Genomic DNA, 27,066 nt, shown 5'->3' with positions numbered 1-27,066 from the left:
ATTAAAGATCACTTACATTTACAAAGCCCTGGCACCCACTTTCCACTGTAGAATGTAGATCTAGAGTACTGGCTCTCAAAGCGTGACCCAGGGATTTGCTGGCTATGTAAACTCTGGCTCAGACCTACTTAGCCAAAAGCTCTGCGGGCTTGTCTGGAATCCACGCCATAGTTTAGGAACTGTTGGTAGGCCCCACCCTGAGCTCCTGATGTGGTGGGTCTGGCTGGAGTATCATAATAATCTTATCCACTCATCTGGGAGTTGCTCTTGGAACCAGATCTAGGAGGTGGACCCAGTCCCTCTGAGGGGGCCCCAGAGCCCCAAGAATATATGCCATAAATGCCACATAATAAATGTATGAGTCAGCGTGTCCCAAGTGTACTTTCTATGAAACTTTTTCAGTGTTATCTCATGATCTAGTAACAAAGGGGTTCTTAAATACCTGTTGAGTTAGTAAAAAGCCTTGTATAAATCAGCCTAGATTGAATGTCTGAAGTTGAAAGTTCTTACCCCACCTAAAACTTTCTACCTGTCTTGGCTTCAGCATCCCTTAAAATTTATTATATTCTGTTTCCACTTCTCTGATCCATAACCTGGCAACTTGTTTGAGACGTCATTAGAAGTCATTATTCTGTAGCTTGATAAATGTGTTATAATGGTAAAAGGGTGGTTTTTTTTTTTTAAAGTTAGATATGGGTGCAGTTTTTGCCGATGCGGTACTTGGCAATTTGTCTATAGAGGGTTTAGGGTAGTCACAATCACAGGAAGCAAAGGTAAAGAGAGATATGGTCATTGGTCAGGACCCGGGGCCTAGAACTATTCAATGTTCTCCATTTAGAGGACTGCCCTTCGCCACAGAGAGAAACAGTCACCTATCCGTAGCTGACATTAATAACTTCTTGGTGACATGACCTCTGGGCCTGTGACTCACGTTGACCGAGCTTATTTCCTGTGAGCATTTTGTGAGGTTTACTGGTCCTTGGGGAGCGTTCCACACCATCTTGTCTTGCTCTTACATAATGTGATTTCATTCTTCTAGCTTATTCATATGTAAGACTCAGTACTGTGTGTTTACAAGAGCATCTGAGGTGTAAGCCTGCCTACAAAAAAAGTTACAGTGCCAGCAGTAAGTTAGGGGTGGTATAAGAATGAAATAAAAAAGAGGAACACAGAGGGACTAGTATCTAGTGTGTCAGTCAAAGTTCAACCAGGAAACAGCCAGGGGGAGATGGTATCAGGAGTTACTTACTGCAAGGAACTGACTTACGCAGTTGTGGGTGCTGAGCTGGCAAGTCCAAATTCCAGAGGGTGGACCACTCCGGCAGGCCAGAGTTGTCAGGTGTGGCTAAAGATTGAGTATGTGATACAATGCCTTCTGCTGCTATCTTGGACCTTTCAGCTGATTCACTCGGGCCCATCCAGATGACCTACGGTAACCTCTTTGAGATCGCCAGTTGTGGACTTTAAACATTCCATCAGATACCTGCACAGCCACATCCTGATTTGGGTTTGTTCTGGTCCTTGAAGACTGGCAGAGTCATCAGTTGAGAGGAGATATTCTAGACAGCTTGATGCCTAAAAACTAACCAAAGCAAACAATGAAAAAAATGCCCAGGCAGGAAAGGACAGCAGGGGTCGGGACCGGTTGGTTTTGCTAGATAGCCTTTCTCTGACCTCCAGTTCTCCATTTTCTCATCTAAAGAAACAGGTTCAGTCGTTGTCAGGACTTTTCACTAAGAAACAATAAGATGATGTTTTATGGCAATGATGGTGGTATGTTATATTGATGTAAACTGGAAGTTGGTATGCTGGAGAAAAGGCTGATGGGAAAACAGATTCGTGTTAAAAAGTTTTGTGTGAAGTATACATCCTCAGTCAAGGAAGAAAACATGAACTAGCATTCTCTTGATTGTCATTAGGTCCTAATGACTAAAACTGAGTGAGAAACCTGTGTATCAGTCTATATCCAGTTATTGCAAAGCCATTAGCTTTGGGCCCAAGACAAGGCAAATTTCCCTTTGAGGGAAGACTTGCTTATTACTAAGTATTGACCTCCCCCTTTTTTGTTGTTGTTTTTCGAGACAAGGTTTCTCTGTGTAGCTTTGCACCTTTCCTAGAACTTACTCTGTAGCCCAGGCTGGCCTCGAACTCACAGAGATCCACCTGAGTCTGCCTCCTGAGTGCTGGGATTAAAGGCGTGCAGCACCACCACCCTTTTGCCTAAAACTAGGAAAAGAGTTCAACGTTTACAAGGAGCCTGCTCCAAGTTTAGGCAATGACTGCTGTGGCCAATTGACAGTCACCAGAGAAAGTACTGGCAAAGGCGTGGCAGAGACTTCTTTCTGCCAGCGCTGTGCCCTACCAGCCGAGCTGACTCCTTCAAGCAAGTCTCTCCCCAAGGTTGCAAAGCCATGCGTATTTTGAAGGGAATTTAATCCATGTGTTCCTGAATCATTTTTTGGCTAAGTCATTAAGCAGTTATTTTGTAAATGTGACTTCACATTTGAAGTCTCCTAAAATGTATTTTTAGTAGATTTGCATCCTTTGCAGAGCTAATGTTTTTCTTGGTTTGTTTTCTTGTTTGACACACTGTACATCATCTCAACACATCTCCTGATGAAGCCACAAGGGAGCTTGGGCCCCGTAGGTCTGGTGTACTGGCACGGTACTTTGGAGCAGTTGGGGTCTGTTTCTGGGGCTGTTAACCCTCTTCAACTTTGGACGCCATATCCTGGGCTACTTTTAACCCAGTCACATCACCTTCCCAGCCCTCTCCCACCCTGCTCCCCACATGGGCACCGTGAAGAGGCCTCTGGGAAAGTGAGAAAAGGAAGAAGAATGAAATCAAATTGCCTCCTAAGGCCTGTTTCTATGCTTTGTCATGTGATTCTTTCTTTTCAAAATTGAGTTCATTCTCCTCTTTTACCTAGTGCCATTGCCAGCCAGGGGGATTAAGGAGTTTGATAAAAATGTCTACAAAAGAGAGAAATAGAATTGAATTAGGTGCAATCTCCAGCTTCTTACTCTCAGAGCAAATAGAAAGTGCAGTCTATTGGACAAAGCTAATTGAAAAGTGGTTTCTTCTCCTTCCTTTTTTCTTTTTTTAAACTAAAAGAAGCTTTAAAAAGAAAGTCTTTGGATTCCCATGATATGGGCCAGGCTTTGCCTGTGCCTGTGCATCCAAGTGAGGGCTTGTATATCAAGAACACTACTGACTGCACAGGGCAGTAGAGCAGCCATGTTTGGGGTATGACTGAGCTCTGGACCAACACTGACTGCCTGTGTGGGCAGGCAGGTGCCTCTGTCAGAGGAATCTGCCACCTGCAGGGACAGTGTTAACCAGCTGACACTTTTTGCTTGGGCTCTGGAGTATTTTTCCCATCTACTTTATAAGTGTTTGTCCTTAAACCTTTCCTGAGTACTATATAGTTGTGGTTTTTGTTTTAGGGTTGTTTCTACAAGGAAGTTGAGATATATTTTCCTGGATATTTCATAAGGCAGTTATGACTGTTGACAGGCACCTGCCTCCAGTAGAGTTATAGATGTCCTGCCCAACACGTGGAACCTTTGAGGGTCTTTGTGGAATTTGAGAAGCCCACTCCAAGTCATTTCTAGTATATTAAAACCTATGCAATCCCATCCTTAGTCTTATTTTTTTTTTCCTTTGGTTTTTCAAGACAGGGTTTCTCTGTGTAGCTTTGCACCTTTCCTGGAACTCCCTCTGTAGTCCAGGCTGGCCTTGAACTCACATGCCTCTGCCTCCCGAGTGCTGGGATTAAAGGCATATGCCACCACTGCCCGGCCCATCCTTAGTCTTTAAATACAAATTTAAAGTATAAATATATAGAACACAAACATGTATAACCATATGTGAAATTGAGTTATAAATTGCTGAAATGGTGTTTTTCATAGGCATTTAATTAAATGCCTTTTACTTTTTTTTTTTCATTGTTTCTTTATTTTGGAGTCAACTAATTATTATAGGCCTTGAGCATTTTCATATGTTTTTCAAAAACCCATAGCCCCCCCAACAGTGTCCCTGCAGTGGCTAAAGCCAGCTCTTGCCCTTCCATTCCAGTTTCCCTCATCCTATGGCAGAGCCTAGGTAAGTGCTTAGTCACCTCTGTTTGATGACCACGTGCTCGAGATAAGAATACAAGAATTGACGAGCAAGGGACCAGCTGGAGCATGAAGTCTTGCACTGATGCATGTATCGCCTCCCCTTTCATTTTACAGTCGTGGGGAAGCTAAAAGGACATTCCACAAACTATCATTTCAAAATGTAGTGGGAAATGCCCTGGTACATGCCTGCAATCCCAGCACTCGGGAGCCTGAGGCAGGAGGGTCACGAGTTTCGGACTGGTCTGTTGTACACAGAGACCCTGCCTGAACAGCTGCTGTAGTTCTCTGTTTCTTGTTGTGCTCTCTCAAACCATTTCTCTTCTATGACAGCGACGACACAGAGAGGGAGACTACAGAATTTGGGGAGCTCTTGTTGTTATGATGCAAGAGCTACTTTCAAGTCATAATCAACCCTTTTTCTGTCCTTTGTTGCTATAGTTGACTCTGACTTGCCTTACATTCATGGAATAAATGTGACTCTTAGTGGTAGTTGAATATTCAAATAAGTTCCTTGGCAGAATCAAAGAGGCACTTTTTGCCTGTTTGATGTATAATTCTAGATTTGTCATGGAGTGTGACGTATTTATGAAAATCCAAAGGAGAATCTCGGTGGCCTTCCTTCAGAGCTATAGGATGTGAACATGATGGAGAAAGCCAGAGGAAGAGTCCATTGCTTAGGAAAGAAGGAGACAAGGAGACTAAACGTGAGGAAGGAAAAGATGCATGGATGCCGTAAGTGGAAGAGCCATCCTCTGCGTCCTCAGTATCATTTCCCCCCAAGAAGCAGGTCTGCGTGTGAAAAGGTCACTGGTGGCTATGCCGAACCTCTGTGGATGACTAAACTCAAAGCCTGCGGGGGCCGCTTCAGAGTCCCAAGTGTTTGGTCAAGGCAGGAGTTGGAAATGAGGGGACTTTCCCTCCCTTCATGAAAATTCCTTGGGATTCAGCCATCCCACATACCTTTATTGAAGACTGGCAGGGATGACACCACACACGTAGGGCAGACTTGACTTGTTCCCGGCAGCTCCCCTGTCTGCTCTTACCGGGTGGAGCTCCTATCGCTAGATAATGTAATCTTATGGGAGTGCTGTCAGGTGCGACCACATGTGAACATTCCATCACTGACTGACATGTTACGTGGCGCCTCAATGTGTGTGTTCCTAAAACGGTCCTCAGATCTTTTTATAAATGTATCTAGACCACTTATTTAGTGACTGGAATCCCAAAGTATATCTTCGCCCTAGGAGAGCAGGAGATTGTCCTAGAATCAGTTGGAGGCAGCAATTACTCCAGAGAATCACTGACGTGTTTTCTTGTGCTAGAGATGCTGGTGGCCATTGTGGGCGAGCGGCAGGGGGGATGCCTGGCTCCACTAACAGAGGATGTTGGGAATGCGACAGTTTTTCAAGTTTACTCTGTATTCTGCCTTCTCCTTTGCTTCGATTTTAACTCGAAACATCCCCACTTTGAAGATTAGTGCTTATTTATTGAAGCTCTACCCACACAGGACTGTTTCATCAAACGGTTCTAGAACATAACCTCTCAGATTTACTCTCTCCCTGCCCAACTCCGTCAGCAGGGACTTTGATGTCTGACTTGTTTTCTTACAGAGATTTCCATTCTTCCAAGGGCCAGACCTTGATTATCATTCTTTGTTACCATGTAAATGAGTAACAACACTATGGGAAGACCTCTGACCTGCCTCTGTCACTGGCAGAATTGGTTGACCATGCTTTCTTGCAGTATTTCTCTGAGGTGGAGTGGACAGCTGTTGACCAATAAGTTAGCATCGTGTATCTTGAGCCTGTGGCTTTACCTATTTATCCAACCAGCTGTCCACTCCTAGGAGTTTTCATTCGGCTGTCTGGCCTACCTTTAGCAGAAGGTTCTGTCTATTTGAGGCAACAGAAAGACTTAGTGCCCTGGCTGGCCTCATGGAATTTTCTCAAGCCCACTTCCTTGTCCAGCTTCACAACCTTGAGGCATGGCCAATGTTTTCCTCATCCATGGCTCCCTTTCCCACAGCGCTGAGTGTATGGGTTTAGGTAATTAGGATCCTGAGCCTCTCAAACCTTGTTTTTCACGGCAGCTGTAAGCATACTTGACTGTCAAATGGAAGGCTGGAATTTGGTTTGGGATTACCTAAGCCTTTTGCTCATGTGAATCAGAGGAAAAGATAAAAATCAGTTAAGGGCTTGTTTGGTAGAAGGTTAACTGCCTGCCAGCTGCACTTTTGAGTATTTGTGATCTGACCTCAAAGGGAAGCCACTGTTCTATCAGGCTATGGGCCACATGAGCAAGACTGCATCTTAGTGACCCCCTTCTCTTGAATCCTTGTTGAGCACATGCTGTTAAAGATGGTGATTGGAGATACATCACTGTAGACCAGGGGGCCAAGGGAGCTGGTTCCACTTCAAACACCGTCAGAGCTACCTGTATTAATTCTTAACACTGACTCCATTTTATCATCTGTAAGACAAAGGTTTGCCTAGTGGCCTGTGTGGTTCAGCAAGCCCCAAAAATTGTACCTGCATCTCAATCCTGGTCCTACTGCATGGGTCACAGAGCTTTAAATGGTGCTCTCATCCTGGAGTGTGGCTAGAGATCCCCTGTCCATTACCTCATTGATATCCCCTGGTCATACTTAAACTTACAGGTGCCCATGCCCACCCTAGTGGTACCTCAGTCAGGGAAAAATGGAGGATGTCTACTCAGTGACTTTGTCAATTCAACATGAGTCTGGCTTCCGTTGCTTTGACATGCAGCTACATTGAGGGAGCAGTGTCCAGTACTGTGACAGTTTGTGACACATGATCAAGATTTATGATCCTTAACCACCTCATACTCCCCTCTGCCTTTTCCTCTCTGTCCATCTGTGCTGTGTTGGACACTGATGTGGTTTCCAGAGTTCAGTACTGCTCCCCAATTAAGCTCTTCTAGAATATCCATTTGTCTCAGAGGAAGGCAAGCAACCAGCTGGATTCACACATTGGGTTATTGTCTCCTCTGGAAGGGAGGAGAGGGGTCCAAAGTGTGTCTGTCAGCACTACAGGCAAAAGGACAAAGTCAGGCCATTGCAGACCCCTGGCATGCAGACACCTGGGCTCTGAGGCATGAAGACTGTGCTAATCCTCAACCACCATTTTGCTCCCATGATCCTATCCCACCTTGATAGTCCTTTATGTATGAAACCTGAGGCTTTATTTTAGGGTACCCCACCTGTCCTCTTGAAGATTCATCCTCGTCTTTCTAAGACACCTCAAACAAGGTCATGGTGGGAGACCTGATGCTTGGTACCTGGAATACTATGAGGCTGTGGTAAGTCTGGCTCCTGGCTTTTTGTAGTTATGTACTTCTGTACCTTTGTGTTCAGAATGAGCCTACAGGGTCAAGAACTGTCACTGGGACTTGTGTGTCTGGTGTCTGGACTCTGCCTACAGCTTGCTCTGTATTCATTTTGTTTCATACTCAATGTGATCTTGCCTTCATGATTGCCCCCACCTCCTCCTCTGTAAACAAGAATGTAAAATGTGTTTGCATTGTTCTTCGCCTTTACCCGCCCCCTATGTATCCAAAATAGCTGACTGGAATTCATGAGAAAGTTGTCTTCAGATGTTTATAATCCTGAAGAATTCCCTTCTGGTTTTTATAATAAAATGACTCGGATGTTGGTGTTTTGTTTTGGAAAGGCTAGCCTGGCTCACCGAGTGTCTCTTACAGTGCATCACATTATGTGTAATTTGTAGCCTGCCCCAGGAGCGATGGTGACCCTTGAGACACTGCCCCAACCCTACAGCATAATTAACAGGATCCAACACGACACTGGTTGGAGGGAGGGGGGCCGTGTACACAATGGTTGTCATCTGAGGTAAAAGCAAAAGCTCTGATAAAAGCAGTGCACCCAAAATTATATAAAGAGCATCCCCCTCTCAGGCCAAGATGCATCAAGAGCATTCACTGCTTACTGATGAAGCCTTTTGAGGTTTAACAGCTTGTAATTCTCACTGGGAATCGCCCTATTGCTCTGAAGTTTTACATCTTGCCTTTAAAGTTAACAGTTGTACTCTTTTGCTGTGTTCCTCCAATAACACCATTGTAAACACGAGGACTTTGCATTTTAGCATAAATTTGAACAATGTGTTTTTAAAAGAGTTCACCACATCAAAGGCAGGCTGTTTAGGCCTGTTGTACAAATTCTTTTCTCTATAGTATTTAAAGCTACAAATGACTCACAGAATCGCATTCCACTTAGATCAGTCATGTTGGCAGAGCGCCTCACTGGGGCTTTGCTGCCCTTAATGTTTGGACCCTGAATCTTGAAAGCAGGTGTGGGCGTTTAGCCAGGTCAGAGTCCCTGGCCCGACGTCGTCAGATCCAAAGGAGATCTTGGAAAATGTCTCACTTGCAGCAACAAACCCTGGGCTTCTTCTAAACCATCGGTTTTGTCCTTGTTTTGTTTTCTTTCTTGGGAAAAGGTCTCACTATGTCGCCCTGGTTGGGGTAAAACTCAGTACATAGGCCAGGCTGATCTGGATCTCACAGAGCTCCGCCTGGTTCCCAAGTACCGCGCTTAAAGGCACACACCACCATGTCCGACTCTGTTCTCTTTTTTTTTTTAACTCACATATTCTTGGTATCAATTGACCTTCTCTTCTCTGTGCACCCTCCTAGTTTTTCACTTAATATTAATAACATTTTGCTGAGCCACGGGTCAGAGTGAGGGAAATGAAGGGGAAGGGAGCCTTGTATTCCTGGTTTTGAAAGCAACATGGTGGGATAAGAACACTGGGCTGAAACCTGACTCCCCATCGGGGCTGTGAGACCACACGTTGGAATCACAGGCTTTGGTGGTGCTGAGGTAGAGGCTACATCAGGGGTATGAAAGACCTTGGCTTGTGGGACTGGATGAATGGTGGAGGTGTTGTTGAGAGAGCAGCTTGGAAAAGGCGTTACTGGCAGATAGTCTCACCCTCACAGATTTCCTTCAGGTTGGGGGAGAGACTCCTTTAATTCATTTGGTCTTCAGAACCCAGCTGTGTATTCTCTAGATTTCTGCACTGTACAAATAAGGAAGTTGAGGATCAGCACAGGAACTTTTCTCAAATAAAGGGAAAGCTCATATTCAAAGTCGTCTGCAGCCCCACACTCGATGTGTGGTTCCCCACCACAGCTGAGAAGCGACGGAGCAACTTCCGGTGCTTACTCCAGGTTTGGTAGGTGACGTTCCAGTTCTGCTGGATGAAATGACTTGCAGAGCAAAGCAGGCCCGCCATGCAGCCTGACCAGATGGCTGAGGGGCTTGGGGCACTGTTACATCTCTCAGCTTGTAGGGGAAAAAATGTGTCTCCTTTCTGGAATTCAGCTTCCCTGCTCTAAAATTCTGTAATCTTTATGATCACCAGGATACCACTCACAGACTCTCCTTTCCATACTCGACCCAATGTTTTAGTTTTGTTTTTAGATGGGATCTTATGTAGAACAGGCTGGCTTCAGGCTTTTTATTTAGCCAAGATTGAGCTTCACTTCTTACCTCTGTTTCCCAGGTGCTGGGGTTCAGCATACACCATCATACCTCACAAACTTTATCAAATCTGTTTAGTTTCCTTTTGAGACTGAGGAGAGGCCTTCCAGGACTGGGCCCAAACCACATATTTAGATGTTTCCAAAAATGATCAGGAGCAGTTTTCCTGCCCCTCATCTACACCTTCAGCTGTCCGGGATGAGTCAGGTTCTAGCTTAAGTTTACCAAGTTTGGTTCTGGTTTCTCACTTTCTGTTCATAAAGTAAGCTTTGCTTTTCTGATAATGGTGGACAGGTGTTCGGGAGTAACTCACTTTCATTGTTGTCAGACCTCAATAATATAGAACTTCATGCCTCAAAATCATTTTTGGGATTAATTCTAGCCAGCTTGAGGCAATTAGAGGCAGGCTAGTTCAAGAGCCTGAGAAACCCCTGGGAGGATTTGTTTGTTGAAAGTGCTATGCTTTAGTCTCAGGGAAACCTCTTTCTGAGTATAATGAAGATATACATATGGAATGCATGCATGCAGACACAAGTACCTGCAAGAGCATGCATATGTATGCTCATGCATGCATAGAGATGTGCACAGATGCACAAGGTCTAATGGTCCACAGAGTCAGGGTTCTGGATGGAAGTGGGTTTATCAGACCTAGAAGACCACACAGAGAGTGGGGTGTAGATGCAGAGTTAGGTTCAATGCCATCACACTCCGAAACACATTCTTCTCCTAGGATACTTTACCATATCATAAAATTGGCTTTAGCCATCACAGTTCCACACTGATTCTGACCCAAGTAAGAATGACAGAGCTCTGAGGACCACAAACTAAGGACCAAGGCTCCTGCTTGTTTGTGTATTTCTCCAGAAGGCCTCTCAGGCTGCTTATCTCACAGCTTATCCACTTGGGAAAGAAATGGGGTTGAGTCGTCCTCACCTTCCTAGTTACCCACCAGGTCTTCCACTCCGAAAGCATGAACATCCTACTTTCTACAGAGTGCCTCCTTTGGCTGGTTTTCAGTCCCCAACCCCATCCTCCTATCTTCTTTGCTTTTCTTTCTTGGTTGCTTTGGCCTGACAGAGGATGTGGCCATAGGATAGAAGCTGCTTTCTGTCTTGTGGTGGATCTACCCTGGGCTGTCCTTTCATAGTGCCCTTGGCCAGCGGCCCTGTGATTGACTCTCTGTCATCACCAGGCTTCCACCTGCAAAAGAGATGGATGCCCAAGGGGGCTTTTATCTTTAATGATGGCTTTGAACCATCGCCATGCTTCCCTGGTCCAGTAAGACTGTCAGGGACAATTTCCCAGGTCAGGGGTCATTTCCATAATTATGCATTGATGTCAGTACATCTGGACATATAGTTATGCACTGACCAGGCTTGTGGTATTTGAAAAAATGGATAGTGTGAATATTTAAGGCCTTTAAGACAGCACTCAGTGCAATCAAATATATGTAATACATCTCACCTCTCAGTCTGTTTCTTGCTCCCAGATGTTTGCTAATGTGTCAAGAACTGTAGAGCCCAGGCTAATTCATGAGCTTCATAACAGACTGGGCAGTATTTCCAAAGCTGCCTAGCTTCTGCTGTTTGAGTTCCAAGAGCTAGCATGATTGGGCCCTGGTGTGGTCCCTTGCCTGGGGTGATAGCCTCCCCGTTGTGGCTGTGGCAGACAGCAAGCTCTGGTGTCTTCATCCCCTTCCAAGGGCACCAGCTCCACTGTAGAGGCTCCGTCTAACAACCTGCCAAAGGCTTCACCTGCAGACACAACCACAGTGAAGGTTAGGACTGAGGGGACGAAGGGTTAGACATCCAGTCCCTAGCAGGTGCCTTTATGAACTTACGCCAACAGGCAAGAGAGCAGCAGCTACCTGAGATCACAGGGTAGGTCAACGAGTACTCCTGGCAAAACCCATTGTGTGTGTTGGGGGTGGGAGGGGCTTTGCAGATCTCTAAATCTCTTGGAATACCCTGTCCTTAAGTCCAGGTTAGCCCAGTGCTACGCAAGGAAAAACCCCACGTCAAACCGCACTTTGTCTCTCCTTCCTTAACTATCAACGCTCTAAGTTATCAGGCATTATCACTGTGAGAGCTGAGGGCCCCGTCTTTCCCTCTGTCCCTCCTCCCTTTCTCTCTTTCTCCTTTCCTCCAATCTGCCATTCCTCTGGATTAGCACAAGCAGTGTGGCCTGAGCAGGTAGGAGGGCTGGGGAAAGGGTAAATGGAGGTGTGTGAGGGTCAATCTTGATTGTAAACGTGTTTGAATTAAGAAATGCCTAGATCTGGGCCTGGAGAGATGGCTCAGCCATTAGGAAGGTTTTACTGCTTCTGCCGAGGACCCAGGTTCAGTTCCCAGCACTCACGTGGTGACTCACAACCGCATGTAACCCCAGTTCCAGGCAATCTAATGCCTGTTTCTGGAGACTGCTCCTGCATGTAAGTGGTACCCATATACTCACAAAGCCTCACACACATGCACATAAGTAAAAAATTAATTAATTTTAACAAAATAAATGCCCAGATTAGCAAAACACACCTCGGTGTATGCTTCCTAAATGAGATGTTTAACATCTTGACGGATTTGTAATATGACTGCAGAATTTACAGTATGCTTGCAGTCTGAGGAGCTACCAAAAGGTATGAGGTACAGCTTGGTTGAAAGAAGTAGTTGACTGGGGTGTGTTTTTGACCTGGCCCCTTCCTGCTCTTCTCTGCCCTGCTTCCTGTCCACCAGGGGGTAAATGTCCTCTGCCTCATAGTCTCATTACTACCATGTTCTGTCCGAGCATGTGGTGCCAAGCTGCCCTGCACTGAACTCCGAAGCCACGAGTCAAATGAGTTCTCCCTCCCTTACATCGTTTCTGCTGGGAATGTTGTCGCAGCAGTGAGAACAGGAACTGACACAGGTTAGAGCGGACATGTGAACCAGTTAGGCTTAAATCACGTGTTGTTGCTACTGTTACTGCATCTGGTCTGATCAAATCCCCACAATTGTATGGGTTCATCCTTCTGATTCGGACTTTGGGTTGTAAGGGAGCTACAGACTGGAGCAGTGAGAAACACAAGGCGTATGCACAAGAGCAACAATTCTGACTTTGGAACCGATGAGAAATCCCTATATTCGTGTTCTCTCTCTCTGTGCCCTGTTAGCCTTTCCTCGGTAAGAACTGTGATGTGACGTGGAAGCTGCTAGATGCTGGCAAATAACCTGCAGACCATCTAGATAGTAAACAGCTCCCCACTACCCGGTACAGCATCCTCTGTAGAGCCCATCTGTTTCAAAATGACCCTTATTCTGCTTACAATGCAGAATGCTTTGCTGACTGGAATGTGTCCTAGTTTTCTAGGCTGCAGACCCCATGTTGTGGGCCTCTGGTTCCACCTGCTGGCCAATGCAAGTACTACTGGATATTTTCAGCTGGAAGATGCTTGGTAACAATGGTCAGTGTACATCATTTTCACAGTCATGCGGGACTTCCGTAAAACCTGAGTGTCTGGGCTCACTGGCAACCCCACCAACCCCAAATCCATTTCTTAACCAAATTACCTAGTAAGTCACAATGCAGAGACAGTCAGGACCACTGCCGTGGGACCTCAGAGCTGACTGAAGGCAATCAGTGACTCCACCTCATCTTGAGCGTCCCAAGCATGAGTAACCAGGTGACAAGTCTCACTTGGAATACCCACTTCCAGTTTATCCTGGGGACTCATAAAAGCAAATCAAAGCTTTATCCTCTTAGAACACAAAAGAAGGTTTTAGACTGGGTCTAGAGATACAGCTTGGCTGTTATGGGTGTTTGCTGTTCTTGTATAGGAACAAAATTCAATTCCCAGAAGCCATGTTGAGCACCTCAAAACCCTGTGAAACCCCAGCTCCAGCATATCCAATGCCCTCTTCTGGCCTCTGCTGGTATCTGCACATGCTCACATACAGACATACACATATACATACACATAAATAAAATAGATAAAAATACAGTGTTAACAAAAATCTATAGTAAAGAAACTTGACAAAACAGTCTTTAGTCAGTTGCTTAGGGTTAGCTGCATCAGCAGCTCATTCTGTTGGTGCCGGGGTTGGGGGTGGGGGACACGACAAAGAGTCCACTTTATTTCTGTGGCTTTTATCTTCTTTGTCAAAAGTTGGAACTTCAGTCTGATCAAGAGGCCAACCCATCAGGCAAACCTAACTGAAGAATTTCTGTTGTCTGGTGTCTAGCCAGGCAGTCAAGGTCATAGGAAACAAGGAATGACTGAGAAATACTCACAAACCAAGAGTTTAAGTGAACTGTAATTTCTTGGATTGGACTGTGAAACAAAAACTTAGGAAAACTGTCAAAGTCCAAATGAAGTCTGGAATTGAGTTCGTGGTAATATGCTGATGCTCTGTCTCCACAAGTAGGACGCAGAGTGAAGGACACAATACAGCTTCTTTCCTTAGGGAGCTTGTGTCTGTTTTTCTAAGAGATTGTATGTATTTGCCCAATGAATATTTCTAGATGATTTCCAGTAATAAAAACAAAAAAATCCAAAAGAACAGGAGAAGGGTAGGGCTTCCTGGAGATGAGCAGTCTCTTCGAACCTCCAGAGTCAGCTTATATGATTGGATAAACTGAGGCACCTCCAGATGACTGACCAAGAGCATTCTGCTACAGATTGAGGAAATTTTAGTGCTGCTAAAGGCTTATTAATTGTCTGTAGAAGCCTTTGAAAAAGCAGTGTATAGACTCACTGGAATGCCTCACAATAAAGTGATAAGGGGATAAAAATTTGAAGGGATTTAAGACAAGCCAAGTTTCTAAAAATTTGTATGTTGCACATTTTGCACTAAATTCATTAATCATTTAAAATAAATCTCTCCCGTTGTGGCGAGTCCTCATGAGAGTGGGACCCTGTTGTTCAACCGTCAGTCAGCTACTGCCTTCTCCCTCCTCCATGTTTCTGGAAGAAGTTATCAAGTATTCCCTCCTTTCAGAATCCACAGCGAACTACCAGTGCTGGGTTCTGCTGCCCCCTAATGTTTCTCAAAGGGGATATTAACTTCAAGAGGCACACTTAGGAGTCCTAAGTAAATCTGGCACTGGTGGGGAGTCATAGTGAGGGCACAAGGTGGATGGTTTCCAGTGTTTTCAAGCAAATCCAGTGTCTGAGTCTCCAGTAAGACAGTGACATCCTCAGATTGAGATTCTGGGGTTCAATGAGGCACTGGCACATCCATGCCTGGGGCACCAGGGAGAGAGAAGAGGGCTTGAGCTGTGTGCTTTGGGTAAGTTACTTCAAACCCTCCCACCTCAGTTCTTTCCCTGTAAATCAGAGAAGAAAATTCTACCGGGAAAGGTAAGTGGGACCAAGACCACACAGAGCAACGTGGAAGACTTTCACAAATGTAATGTTTTTTCTCAGGTCCCACCAGTTCTGTGTGGTCCAGACAGATCTCTCTCACCCTAGGTCCTGCAGCTGCTCGGACCCAAGTAAACACACAGAGGCTCATATTATTTACAAACTGTATGGCCTATGGCAAGCTTCTTGCTACCTAGCTCTTATAACTTAACCCGTTTCTGTTTATCGATAAGTTGCCACGTGGCTGTGGCCTACCCGTACTTTCACATCTTCTCCTGCCAATGCTGCCATCTCCCTAGACTCCGCCTTTCTCTTTCCTGTTTCTCTCCTTTGATTTCCTGCCCACCTCTAAGCTGCCTTGCCCTAGGCCAAAGCAGCTTATTTATTAAGCAATGGAAACAACATATATTCACAGAGTATAAAAAGATATCTTACAGAAAGTAAGTAAGGATAAAGCTATTCAGATTGACTTTTATGAATTCTCTTGTGGATGGTGTGGGTGAAAATGGACCTGTATATTAGAAATCAGCACAGAAATAAGAGGTGAGAGAGAAGGAGGTAGAGTAATCTGGAAGAAGGGGAGGGAAGGAGGCTAAGACTCTAGGCAACCTAGAGGCTTTAAAGAGAAGAACATGTTTTAGGGGCTCCTGGCAGTGGGATCAGGATCTATCCCTGGTGTATGAACTGGCTTTTTGGAGCCTATTAACTATGGTGGCACACCTTGCTCAGCCTTGATGCAGGGTAGAGGGGTTTGGACCTGCCTCAACTGAATGTAACAGGCTTTGCTGTCTCCCCATGGGAGACCTTACCTTTTTGGAAGAGGGGATGGGGGATGGGTTGGGGTGAAGGCAGTGCAGCGGGTGCAGGATGAGGGGTGAGAGGGAGATCTGTGGTTGGGATATAAAATGAATAAACAATTTCTTAGTAAAAAATAAAAAGAAAAAGAAAAGAACATGGCTGTAAGGACTCAAGGATGAAGAAATTAGAATATTAGAAACTTGGTAAAACATGCAAGAAAGGCACATTCCCTTCTGGAAGGAAGCAGTGAGGTATTCTGAGTTCTGAAGAGCTTCTGTATTTCTACCTATGTGTTTGGTTCCACGTGTTCTATTCATAAAAGTTGATCACATAATATCCTCCCAAGAGAAGGCTGGTAATACCTAGGTGGGCATGTAGCAGAGTTAGACTACATGCTGACTCTTTCTGAGAAACAGTATGCCTGACACCATGCACCTGACAGGTTCATTTACTTAGTAGCTTCCTACCTAGCCTGTTGGTCCCAAGTCACTTGTGTCCATTAAATGGCATCAACACCAACCAACTGGAGGCAAGAGAACCGTGTAAGAGCAGGGCCATCTCAAAGCCTTTCAGGCTGAGTTCCCAGATGCCAGTTGAGATTTGGGGTTGCCTGGCTTGATTGATTGGCAGGATGAGACTGTCAGTGTTTTTCTTTCAAGTCATGACTATCTGTTACCCTTCTTTCAAGCCATCATGAAACTTCCAGGGTATGAAAGTCATGTGCTTTTGGGTGAAGACCCAACTATTTTGAGAGAGAGAAAGAGAGAGATCATATTATAATTAACGACTCTGAATTAGGTAATAACATTGTACCTAAGTGCCTACCCTCATTCAAAGGTCATCTTTCAAGCTCTTAGACCTGGGGTTTCTTCCAGACCTTTCTGGTCTTTTTAAGTAAATCATCTAGCAACTGTCTTTTCAGGAGCCTTTGCAATTCTAATAAAGTAACGTTCTTGAAAGAGCATAGGGGACCCATGCTGCTGCCCCTTTTCCTCGGCAGATATACCACAGAATGCTAGTAGTTTATTTAGAGTTTGTACTTTCTTTGCCCTTCTTCAGCCCTCTACTTTAAGGGACGGATATGATCCCATCTTGTGACTTCTCCGTAGTATAATGTGAATGGCATGAGTGCTTGTCAGCTCATGTGCAGATCTGTGAATGCCAGCAAATTAAACATCCCTCTTTACACCAGTGGTGAACAGTAGGGAAAATGGCCATCAACTCTCAGCACTCTCCAGCAATTCTTACCTAGAGAAAATTACTTCCCTTCTTTTAGCCATAAAATGTAGAGATTACTGTATTATACATAAGGGTAGAAAACTGGAATTTTTCCATCAAGAACCACAAATCAATAAATTGTATGATCTCAGTACTGGAGCTGTAATCGAGCTAAGTCATCTTAAATAGGAAGTGTTCCCGGGGCCCCTTGAAGCATGCTCACTGTTTCTTTGAGTAAGATTGGGGTCTGACCTCCATTTACAGGGACATGGCGGTGGGGGTGAGTCTCATAAATACCAATATTCTTTACCACGCTCTTCAGAGTAGGGCCATTTCACCCAGGCCGCCTGGAAATGTTCAATATGTGATTATTTAACTAAATGGAAGAAAGGTCCATGCTGGACACGTGGGCTTTCCCAACAGCCCAAAGGCTCCTCTGTCACAAAATGTCACAAAAATGTGCTGCTCAGTGAAGTTTGTTAATTATATTTTGCTATTCATTTCTTTTTTTCTTTTCTTTTCTTTTTTTTGTTTTTGTTTTTTGTTTTGTTTTGTTTTTGTTTTGTTTGTTTGGTTTTGGTTTTGGTTTTTTGAGACGGGGTTTCCCTGTAGCTTTGGAGTCTGTCCTGGACTAGCTCTGTAGACCAGGCTGGCCTCGAACCAACTTGAGATTATGTCAGAAACATGAGAATAAGGCTCTTTGAGACATGCCTGCAGAACCCTGGTCCCTTTGAGGTTCTAGAAGACAGAGGAGTAATAGATGATGTGGGTGGACAGAAATCCCAGAAATGTGTCTAAAAGTCAGTGCAAAGGAAGGAAATTGATGGCAGTGGATGAGAACTTTGTTCCTGGCATTGTGTTGACCCACAGTGTACACATAGCAAGCAGTAGGTGAGTGACTGACTGACTGACAGCCGACTTAAAATTCCTCTCAGAATATCAGAGATTTGTGTACACTTAAAAACTAAGTAAGACTCAGAGTGACATAGTGTTTGGATCCTGGAATAAGCAGTTCAGATAGTAGGGTAGCTTTGCTATTACCAGAAAGTGAATTTGAAGGATTTTTCACAATACACAGAAGGTGATGCCTAGTTAATGCTATAATGCTAATGGAGACTGTGGCGTTGTGGCACTCTGGCCGAACTGGACCGCTCTGCTTTGCTTTGGGATTTGAGGAAACAGGGGGTGGGATTTTAGACCTGACCTAGATCTTTGATATTAGCTGAGGCTCATAAGAGTTGCTATCTTACACTGCACTTGCCTGGGTTTCTGTGTTCAAGTGAGCCCCACATGTCCATGAAGAGAAGCACTGAGTGTGGGTGGAAAGGTCAGATGTGGCAAGGAGGTATGGTGTCTAACTTGTTCCATGGCTAAGAAGTGATGGCAGTTGGGTAGGTTATAAAAGGCCAGAAAACCTTGGCTCAAGTATTGTTCCTTTCTGCACTGGCCAAGTGACCTGAGATGTCTTACTAATACCCACTGTCCTTTACTTGGCCCGTCTGTGGAACTGAGATGACTAGGTTGGGAACAAAAGCTAAGTGAAATAGGAGCCCTTGAGAGGGCTCTATAAATGGAGTGACTTTCATACCTCTGAGTGGATAGGGATGTGAGTCCTCTACTCAGCATGTGGCATTTCTTCCGTTGGCTAAGCCTGGGTTCTCCTTGAATGCCCTGCAAATGGGTCCAGAGAGAGAGCGAGCATGTATACACTGCCTACTTATGTTGAGCACTGGACCTGTGGAACCCTAGCTAGAGAAAGAGAGAGAGAACTGCCTACTTATGCTGAACATAGGACTTGTGGTACCCTACCCAGAGAGGGAAGGAGGGAGGGAGGGAGGGAGGGAGGGAGGGAGGGGGAGGGAGGGAGAGGGAGGGAGGGAGGGAGGGAGGGAGGGAGAGAGGGAGAGAGAGAGAGAGACAGAGAGAGAGAGAGAGAGAGAGAGAGAGAGAGAGAGAGAGAGAGAGAGAGAGAGAGAGAACGTGCATACTGCCTACTTATGCTGAGCCCTGGACCTGAGGAACCCTCACCGTCTGCCCCCTGACCCTTGCTCCTTTCCATCATGAGATAGTTGGTCCTCCCAAAGGCAATCATGGATCATCTGTCACAGAAATACAAGAGAGGACACTGGTTTCCTTTGAGAGTCTGAGGACACTCTCCACTTCCATTGGTTCGTGTCCTGTGGCAACATTGCCACGTTGAGCCTGCTCCTGATTCTAACCACAGCTCATTCTAATACAGTCCTTGCCCATCTTCAGTGAGCTGTCAAATATTGGCCTGGGTTCATAAGTACAATTAAGAATTCTCTTGTTAAAAGCAGCCATAAACAGCAAAGTAGGATTTGGATCCAGTTAACATGAAACAATGTTAAGCAATAAACTCGTGTTGATTTGATTCATGTATTTGCCATTTCAAAAATTCACCATTTTGAACAAAGACAAATTCCTTCATAAAAACAGCAAAAACTATATATCCTGTAAGACTTTGAATCTTGAAGATTCATAAAATGGTCATGGTGTAAGTTTTTTTTAGTGTATTTATTCACTGTCATCTTTAATCAAGGTTAAGACAGTGACATACGTTTTGCTGTGTACTAAAAGGCCATAAAGAAAAGGTTCATCATTAGGGTTGAACATGGGGAGAAGACCTTCCCTGTTCCCTTCAATTGTTCCAGTCAAGAAGGGATACACGGGCATAAGAAGTCATTGTCCTAGGAGCTCAACAAGAAAGGACTGGTTAGAAGTAAGCATCAGGGTCCCTGTAACAATACAGAAACAAGATCACACAAAAGTTTCTTGACTACTTTTTGTGAGCTTTTCTTTGACAACTAAAATCCCAGTCATGGATTGTATTGATTATTCAACCCTTGATTTCAGAAATCAGCCCTGCCCACCACCACCCCACCCCCGATTTCTCTGACACCTCGCTATAGTTGTGACAGTGATCTGCCTTGTCAATATGAACACAATGAAATGTCTTTGGAAGAGAGCCATTCGTAGAGAATGAGCAAGAAAGAGCACATGCTCACTTGCTTTCCTTCAGAGAAAACAAGTATCCTCATCCTCTTATGTAGCCAGGGAGTTCAAAGCCATTGCTCCCTGAATCAGTCTTGAGTGAGCTGTGATGGGTGATATTATAACCTATCCCTCTGGAAGTCATAAGCAAGTGCTGTTATCACCATATTTATTTGACAACAGCTGTGTATTTGGGACTGATCCAGGTAGTGAGGGGTGAGAAGTGTCATTGATGTCCCCTACCACCTTAGCGTCTGTCCCTGGGAGGAGGGAGCAGAGGTGCACACAGATGGCAACACTGTCTGGCAGAATGTGGCAGCTACCGAATGAGGACACCTAACAGAAAGTCTGAAGGCTAAGGAGTTTGTATTGGGGGAAGATTCCAGGGCTAGCCAGGTGTTGAAATAGAGAGTGAGACTTCGGGTTGATATAGGTGATGAGAAGAAGATTCATAGCCCATCAGTGGGTTTGCAGATCCAGGAGTGAAAAGGTATGGCGTTTTGGTGTCAGCTACTTACCTGCATCCAACAGAGGGTATGAAAATTCCTTCCTGGGGTTTAAGGTCAAAGACTATAGATCTCTCCTTCAAAGAAGGCCTCCGTGTACTGACTGAAGTACTTAGACTCTCACAGCCTATATTTGGAGTATGTCTACAGACTGAAGAACCTCCCTCTCAGTCACGTGACCTTTAAATACTGCCTTTGTGTTTTTGTCTGCCAGCTAGCACAGTGTGTGTGTGTGTGTGTGTGTGTGTGTGTGTGTGTGTGTGTGTGTGTGTGTGTGTGTTGAGTGGGGTGAGTTGATTAAGAAAGGCATTAAAAAAAAAAGGCAGAACATGAATCCCTTGAGACATTATGTCACTGCCGCTGGGTCATGGGTCAGTTAACTCTGCTCCTGCTCTCCACTGTGTGTGTGCTGCCCTTCTCTAGGAAGATGGGACTCATGTGTCTCAGTCAGGTGTGCTTCTGATACCCAGGCTGCTAAGACAGGCAGGTTAGAAGGAGGAAAGGGGAGACCCCAGGGCTCGGCAGGAGAAGCCAGCCAGCGTAGTCAGCAGTAGGCTAGGGAGGAGTTAGTTGAGCTGGGCATAAAAGGTAAAAGCAACCCTTGAGATACATGGGAGGTTAACTGATGGAAACTGTGGAACACAGTAGGAGAAAACAGTCAAAGTGGACTGAGTATCAAGAAGCTGAGAATGAATCCAATTAAGCTCATAGACTGAACCACACTAAGAAATATTTACTCTGTTGAAATTAGTATTGACAGCTACAGTTGAAATATGTTTATGTGTCTTTTTAAATGTTGAAATAAAGACGACACCAGAACAGCTGGTTTTCTCCTCTTGGAATTCTAGGGTACGTGGTGCCTTGTAAATGTCAGAACGATGGATAGGCCGGGTGTGTGATTTCTCTCTTCGCTTTCTCGCTGCAGGAAATACCAGAAACGGCCCCACACCCTATGGGTTCCGACTCACGCCAGAAGAAGAGATGAGGAGACAGCGCCTTCACAGATTTGATGGCCAGTGACGTGGCACCACGCCTGGGAAGACATGGCCCAGCTGTGGGACTGTAGCCCATTCAGCTTGCTCCCCAAGCCCCTAATTGGCTTTAAACAAAGGCAGAGCTTACCATTATTGTTGCAGATCACTCATGTCTGCCATGAACTGCCACTCCATGGCCCCTCTATGTCCAGATTCCCAAGCTCAGCTGACACATCTGGAAACCAGGCTTGTCCCAGGAAGTGCACAGCTTTCCCTGAGTGGCCCGTCTGGTCCTATGCTCTCTCCTAAACCAAAGGTCACCTCTTCAGCTGGGACCAGTTTTCACACTCCCTTCCTTTCCACCTGACTCAGTGGCACATCTACATTGGGGTTGAAGACTGTGACCTTCTTAGGAAATACGTTTTCACCAGGTGAGAGGATCAGCTCTCACTCTGCCTGGTACACTGGGTGCTCGGCTTGGCAGGAGGTGCACTGCCACTCTTGGTCCTCCTGGCATGTTTCCATGGTGATGTGGGAAGACAATGTGGCTGCCTTCCCAGGATATTCCATCCTCTTTCACGCAGGCCCCGCGGGGTGCTTTGTCTTGTATGTAGAATATCTGACGTGAAGGGGAACAGGAAAGACACCTCCTAACTCGTCAGATATCCCGTGGCACCAGCAGTTTGGGTTCACAGCCACCCCTCCAGGAGCAGGAGACTTGTTAACTCCTTTGCAGAGCAGCAAGAAGCACGTGCCACATTACAGAGCAAAGTGGAGATATCCAGTGGATTTCTCACTTGGAATCCCATTTGCAGGAAGTATTTTTTTTCTTCATAAAGTGCCTTTTCATTGGCCACTGTGGCTGCTGTCTGTTATAAACAAGTGTCCAAAAAATGCCCCCAGAGAACTGCAGTGTTTAATACACAGATTGTCCAAGTCACTTAAGGGATTTCTGTTGCTTGTGTTCTGAGAATAAAAGGACAAAGCCAGAATATCGATCGCTACTGCCTCACTGTCGTGGAGCGTTTAGTTAGGAGGGAGTCAGGAGCAGCAAATGATGCTCCCATTTTAACTCACCATTCATGTAGAGTTTTCTATTATAAAAATTGTAGACAGGCTTTCTTAATACACAATGCAGACTGTTAATACAGATTGGCTTTGGAGGGGGAGTGTGTGGGACCTGACTTTCTTTGTTTACAGTTTTATATTCTATTTTCAAATGTGTGTATATGTGCTTTCAGAAAACTAATTATATAATAAATCAAGAAACATGTAACCAGTAAAACAGACTCTAAGCTAAGTACTATATGTCCTTTAAGAAAATTCATAGGCCAGGCATAGTGACACACATCTTCAATCTCAGCACTCAGGAGCCAGGGGCAGGAGGATCTCTGAGTTCAAAGTCAGGATGGTCTACATATGAAGTTCTAAGCCAGCCAGAATACACACACACACACACACACACACACACACACACACACACACACACAGTGAGGCCCTGTCTTGGAGAAAGAAGGAAGAATGGAGGGGGGAGGGAAGGGGAGAGGAGACGATGAAGGAAGGAAGGAAAGAAATTCACAGTATATAAATAAAACGACAAACAACTACTCGGCACTAAAAGGAGCCGATGCCCAGGGTTGACATTTTGAGGCTATTAACGTCTCTGCTTTCCGTTGTGTGCATTTGACACATCTGGAGCATGCCAACTGTGCAGCTCTGTGTCTAGTTGCTAATATGAATCCACCTGGAATGTCTTTGACACTTGCATATAAATGGGCTAAGCAAATCCGTGAAGTCTGAGAGCATTTGGGACAGGTTCTCCAGACAGTGGTGCCTGAGCACCTTGGTTTACTTTGTAATTGGTGTAAAGCCATAGCTAATTGTTGTTATGAATTATACCCATGATCCTGGCACCTTTACACACACTTAAATTAGAATGGTCAGGACTAGAGAGATGGTTTAGCAGTTAAGAGCACTGGCTGCTCTTCCAGAGGGCCTGGGTCCAATTCCCAGCACCCACATGGCAGCTCACAACTGTCTGTAACTCCAGTTCCAGGGGATCTGACACCTTCACAACAATGCACATAAAATAAATTTAAATAAATTATTTAAAAAGTAAATAAATAAATGGTCAAGCTTGATTATTCTTGTCTTTCAAGCCTTTCATAACCACAATAAGAAATAACCTCCTCCCTATGTGCCGTTTTTTGAGAGAACCTGGAGATTCTTCCCTAACACTCTTATCTCACCTTCCTTGGTCATCTGGATGTGTGGTGTGGTTCTGAATGACCCTAGAACAGGCCTACTATTTACCTTCCCATCCCTTCCCTGTCTCCCTCCACACTCAAAGGCTAACTAACTGTTAGTTCCCCACCAAAGTTCATTTTCAATTGTATTAGAACTCCACTAGCTTGTACATGGCAATGGTTTATTATTATTTTTTATGTAGCTTGAATCCCATAATAGTACCTGCTTGCTCTGTCTTTGTGCCTTTGGACACAAAGACAGTGGAATCCCAATTTTGGATGCTATAGTTATAATACACATTTTTTTCTTTATGAAGCAGAATGTCACCAAATGTTTATTATAGATGTGGGAAAGGCCATTTTAGTTACAAGTGAAAACCAAGAATATTTTAGAATAAAGATGTTCTGGAAATTATGATAATTAATTATGTTATTCGAATAATGGGCTTGCCTGCAGCCAGTACTTATTGTTTTCTGTGTCTGGAATTTTTTTCTTTGTTTTTGCCCCATCCACAATAAGGAATGCTAAAAGTTATGTCAGCAAACTGGAAGTGCACTAAGAAAGGGTAGCAGAAGCTGATTACCTCTAACAGAGAGGTAATCAGCACCGAAAGCCGATTTTTAAATGTGGCTCCTTTATTAATAATCTTCCAGTTGTCTTTTATGTACCCAGTCTACCCAAGTGGTGGGGTCAGTCAGCTTAACAGACCTCTTCATTCAGAATATTTTCCTGGTTCTCAAGAGGGAGGACTAGTTAAAATTGCTTCCTCTTGATGACTTTAGGTGTGTTTCCTGTGATTTGCAAAGTTGCCCGTAGGAATGCCTGCTGGGCTGGAGCTAAACAGTAAAATAACTAGACTTAGTGGCATTGGCCAGGGGAGTTGGATACAGGAATGACCAGAGGTGATGCCGCCACAGAGATTGGACCTCTCTTGGGAGTCTGTGTCCAGGAAAGAAGTGTATTCCATTACTCATAAGTGTATCATTTCATCTATCCATTCCCTTGGATCACTGCAGCAATTTTCTCACCTAATTCCCACTCCCCCTACTTCCTTTTTTTTTTTTTTTTTTTACTCTAGTATTCTAGAATCATAAGCGCTCAGCTTTGAAGGTCCTTGAAGTCTCAATACTTAAAATACCTCTTCACTCAACTCTACATATTGTTGCCAGTTGGGCTTCCAAAGCCCGTTTTAGCAATACCGCTCAGCATCTCAAATATCTTTTATTGTTTGTCTGTTGACAAATGGGAAAGGTCAGAGCCATTAACCTCAACAACTGGGCTCCCAGCAGCTTTGGACCTCAGCCTGTTTGTTCTTAACAGCCCGCTCGCTGGTCTTCCCATCTGAGCTATGGATGCTTCTGATACTGGGATCTTTTCAGTGTTGTGTAAGGAATGGCATCGCCTCTCCCTCAGCCCTTTCTGTCCTCCTCATCCTATCCCCTAGCTGAGGCCTTTTCCTTGTGTCAAAAAATAATGTGATGGTACTGGGGCCTGGAAAGATGGCCCAGTGGTTCAGGATAGTGGCTGCTCATTTAGAGAACTGAAATTTGGTTCACAGCACTCCTGTTTGGCGGCTTACGGTCTCAGGGGACCCAATGCCCTCTTCTGGATTCTCTGGGCACCTGCACACACATGCACAGACACACAGACACAGACACAGATACACACACACACACACACACACACACACACACACACACACACACAGGAATTTGAGAAGCACTTTGGCTTACCACCTGTCATAATATGAATGAGCCCACTTCAATCCTCAAGTATTTCCTGATCCTGATATTTCAAAATAATGTTGAAGGCACAGTGAGAAGAGACAAGAGGAATGTGACTATATTCTCCCAGTTCCTGCTCTGGGAAGGAAGATGCTCTCACGGCACAGTCAGCATTGGCAAGTGACACGGAGATACTAAGAGATGCAGACCAAACAAAAACATCAGGTCTGTGATGCTGGCCGGAGGACTCAGGGATCCCCCTCTGCACACTGCTCTGTACTAGGTCTAGATGAAAAGGATCACTCCCAGCTTGACCATGGGTGTTGGGAATCCGGATGCAGACCTTCATGTTATGCTGCAGGTACTTTACCATCTGAGTCATCTCCAGTCTCGTTGTACATTCTTTCTGGGACCAGCATAACATTCTGTCACCCATTTTAAATGTTCCCTGGTATGCCAAGAATACCCATGTCCAACCGTGCATGCCATTGTGGTTTGAATAGGAAGTATCCCTTGTGCTGACGCTGTCCCCCTTCAGACTGACATGTTCAAGTCTCACGATGCTGCTGAGAAGTAATGGAAATTTTCAGAGGTGGAACCTAGTTGTGAGTCAGCCAGTGCAGGCCCGTGCTTGGGAGCTGTATGCTGATCTGGGCCACTCTTGGTCTCTCTCAGTCTGTTTCCTGGCCACTGTGAGGTGAGCAGCCTCTGCTCCATGCTCCCACAGCAAGAGACTCCTCTACACACCTCAGTTAACCCAGCAAAGCTTGAGCTGAAACTGAGTCCAAAAATGTTCTAAATTGTTTCTCTCTGGCATCTGATATGAGCAACGAAAAGCTCACTCACACAGGGAGGCTACAAGTCACAGTATCTTACAATGTGTATCTCTACAGTTGGCCTTCATGCCTTCAGCCCTTCAAATAATCCTGGAAGTAGGCAGTCTCATCTTGCTTAGCATGACTGCTAAGTCCTGGAAAGGGCTGAAACCCATACTGCCCATCACCTATGATTGATTTGACCCTCTTGCCTGAGGCCTGGTTTTATTTCCTTTCTCCACCCAACACTGAATAGAAAACTATGCTTCACAGAACCCTAGAGTCTCAGTCTTGCCAGCCTTGGCTCTTCCTTTCTGCAAATCACCTTACTTGCCTACTAAGCCAGTTCTAGGTATTATAAGGAATTATAAGGTAGATTTAAAATAAAGAGGGGGGCGGTGCTGGGATGATAGCTCAGTCAGTAAGTGTTAGCCTTGAGAACACGAGGAGGAGTTAAACTTTCCAGAACCCACATTAAATAAAAGTAGCCAGACATGGTGGTGCATGCTTGTGATCCCAGTGTTGAGGACAAAGAAACAGGTGGGTACCTGGGGCTCCCTGGCCAGCCAGCTAGCCTACTTGGTGAATTTCAGGTCAATGAAGATGCTATCCCAAAAAACAAGGTGGATGGAGCACCCAAGGAATAACAATTTAGGACCTCTACCCTACATACACACAGCACATGCACATAAGCACAACTTCATGCATACATGTATCTGTATACAAGAACACATATACATATGAAAGGAAACCCACTTGGGCTTAAAAGAAAATACATTCACCAAAAACAGTGG

General features: G+C 44.9%; 1 protein-coding gene across 6 annotated transcripts in view; it reads left to right on the top strand.

Annotated features, from left to right (window-relative positions):
* Nucleotides 1–22,771, top strand: part of Rhbdd1 (rhomboid domain containing 1) — a 146,843-nt gene extending 124,072 nt beyond the window's left edge. For all 6 annotated transcript variants that reach the window (XM_042260031.2, XM_042260033.2, XM_006990364.4 and 3 more), the window contains one exon: nucleotides 21,438–22,771. In XM_042260031.2, the coding sequence (XP_042115965.1) occupies nucleotides 21,438–21,532 (95 nt within the window). In that variant the 3' untranslated portion in view covers nucleotides 21,533–22,771. The remainder of the gene's footprint in view (nucleotides 1–21,437) is intronic.
* Nucleotides 22,772–27,066: the final 4,295 nt, after the last annotated feature.

This window comes from Peromyscus maniculatus, chromosome 13 (assembly GCF_049852395.1).
Source record: "Peromyscus maniculatus bairdii isolate BWxNUB_F1_BW_parent chromosome 13, HU_Pman_BW_mat_3.1, whole genome shotgun sequence".
Lineage (NCBI taxonomy): Eukaryota > Metazoa > Chordata > Mammalia > Rodentia > Cricetidae > Peromyscus > Peromyscus maniculatus.
This window is presented reverse-complemented; position numbering and strand designations above follow the sequence as displayed.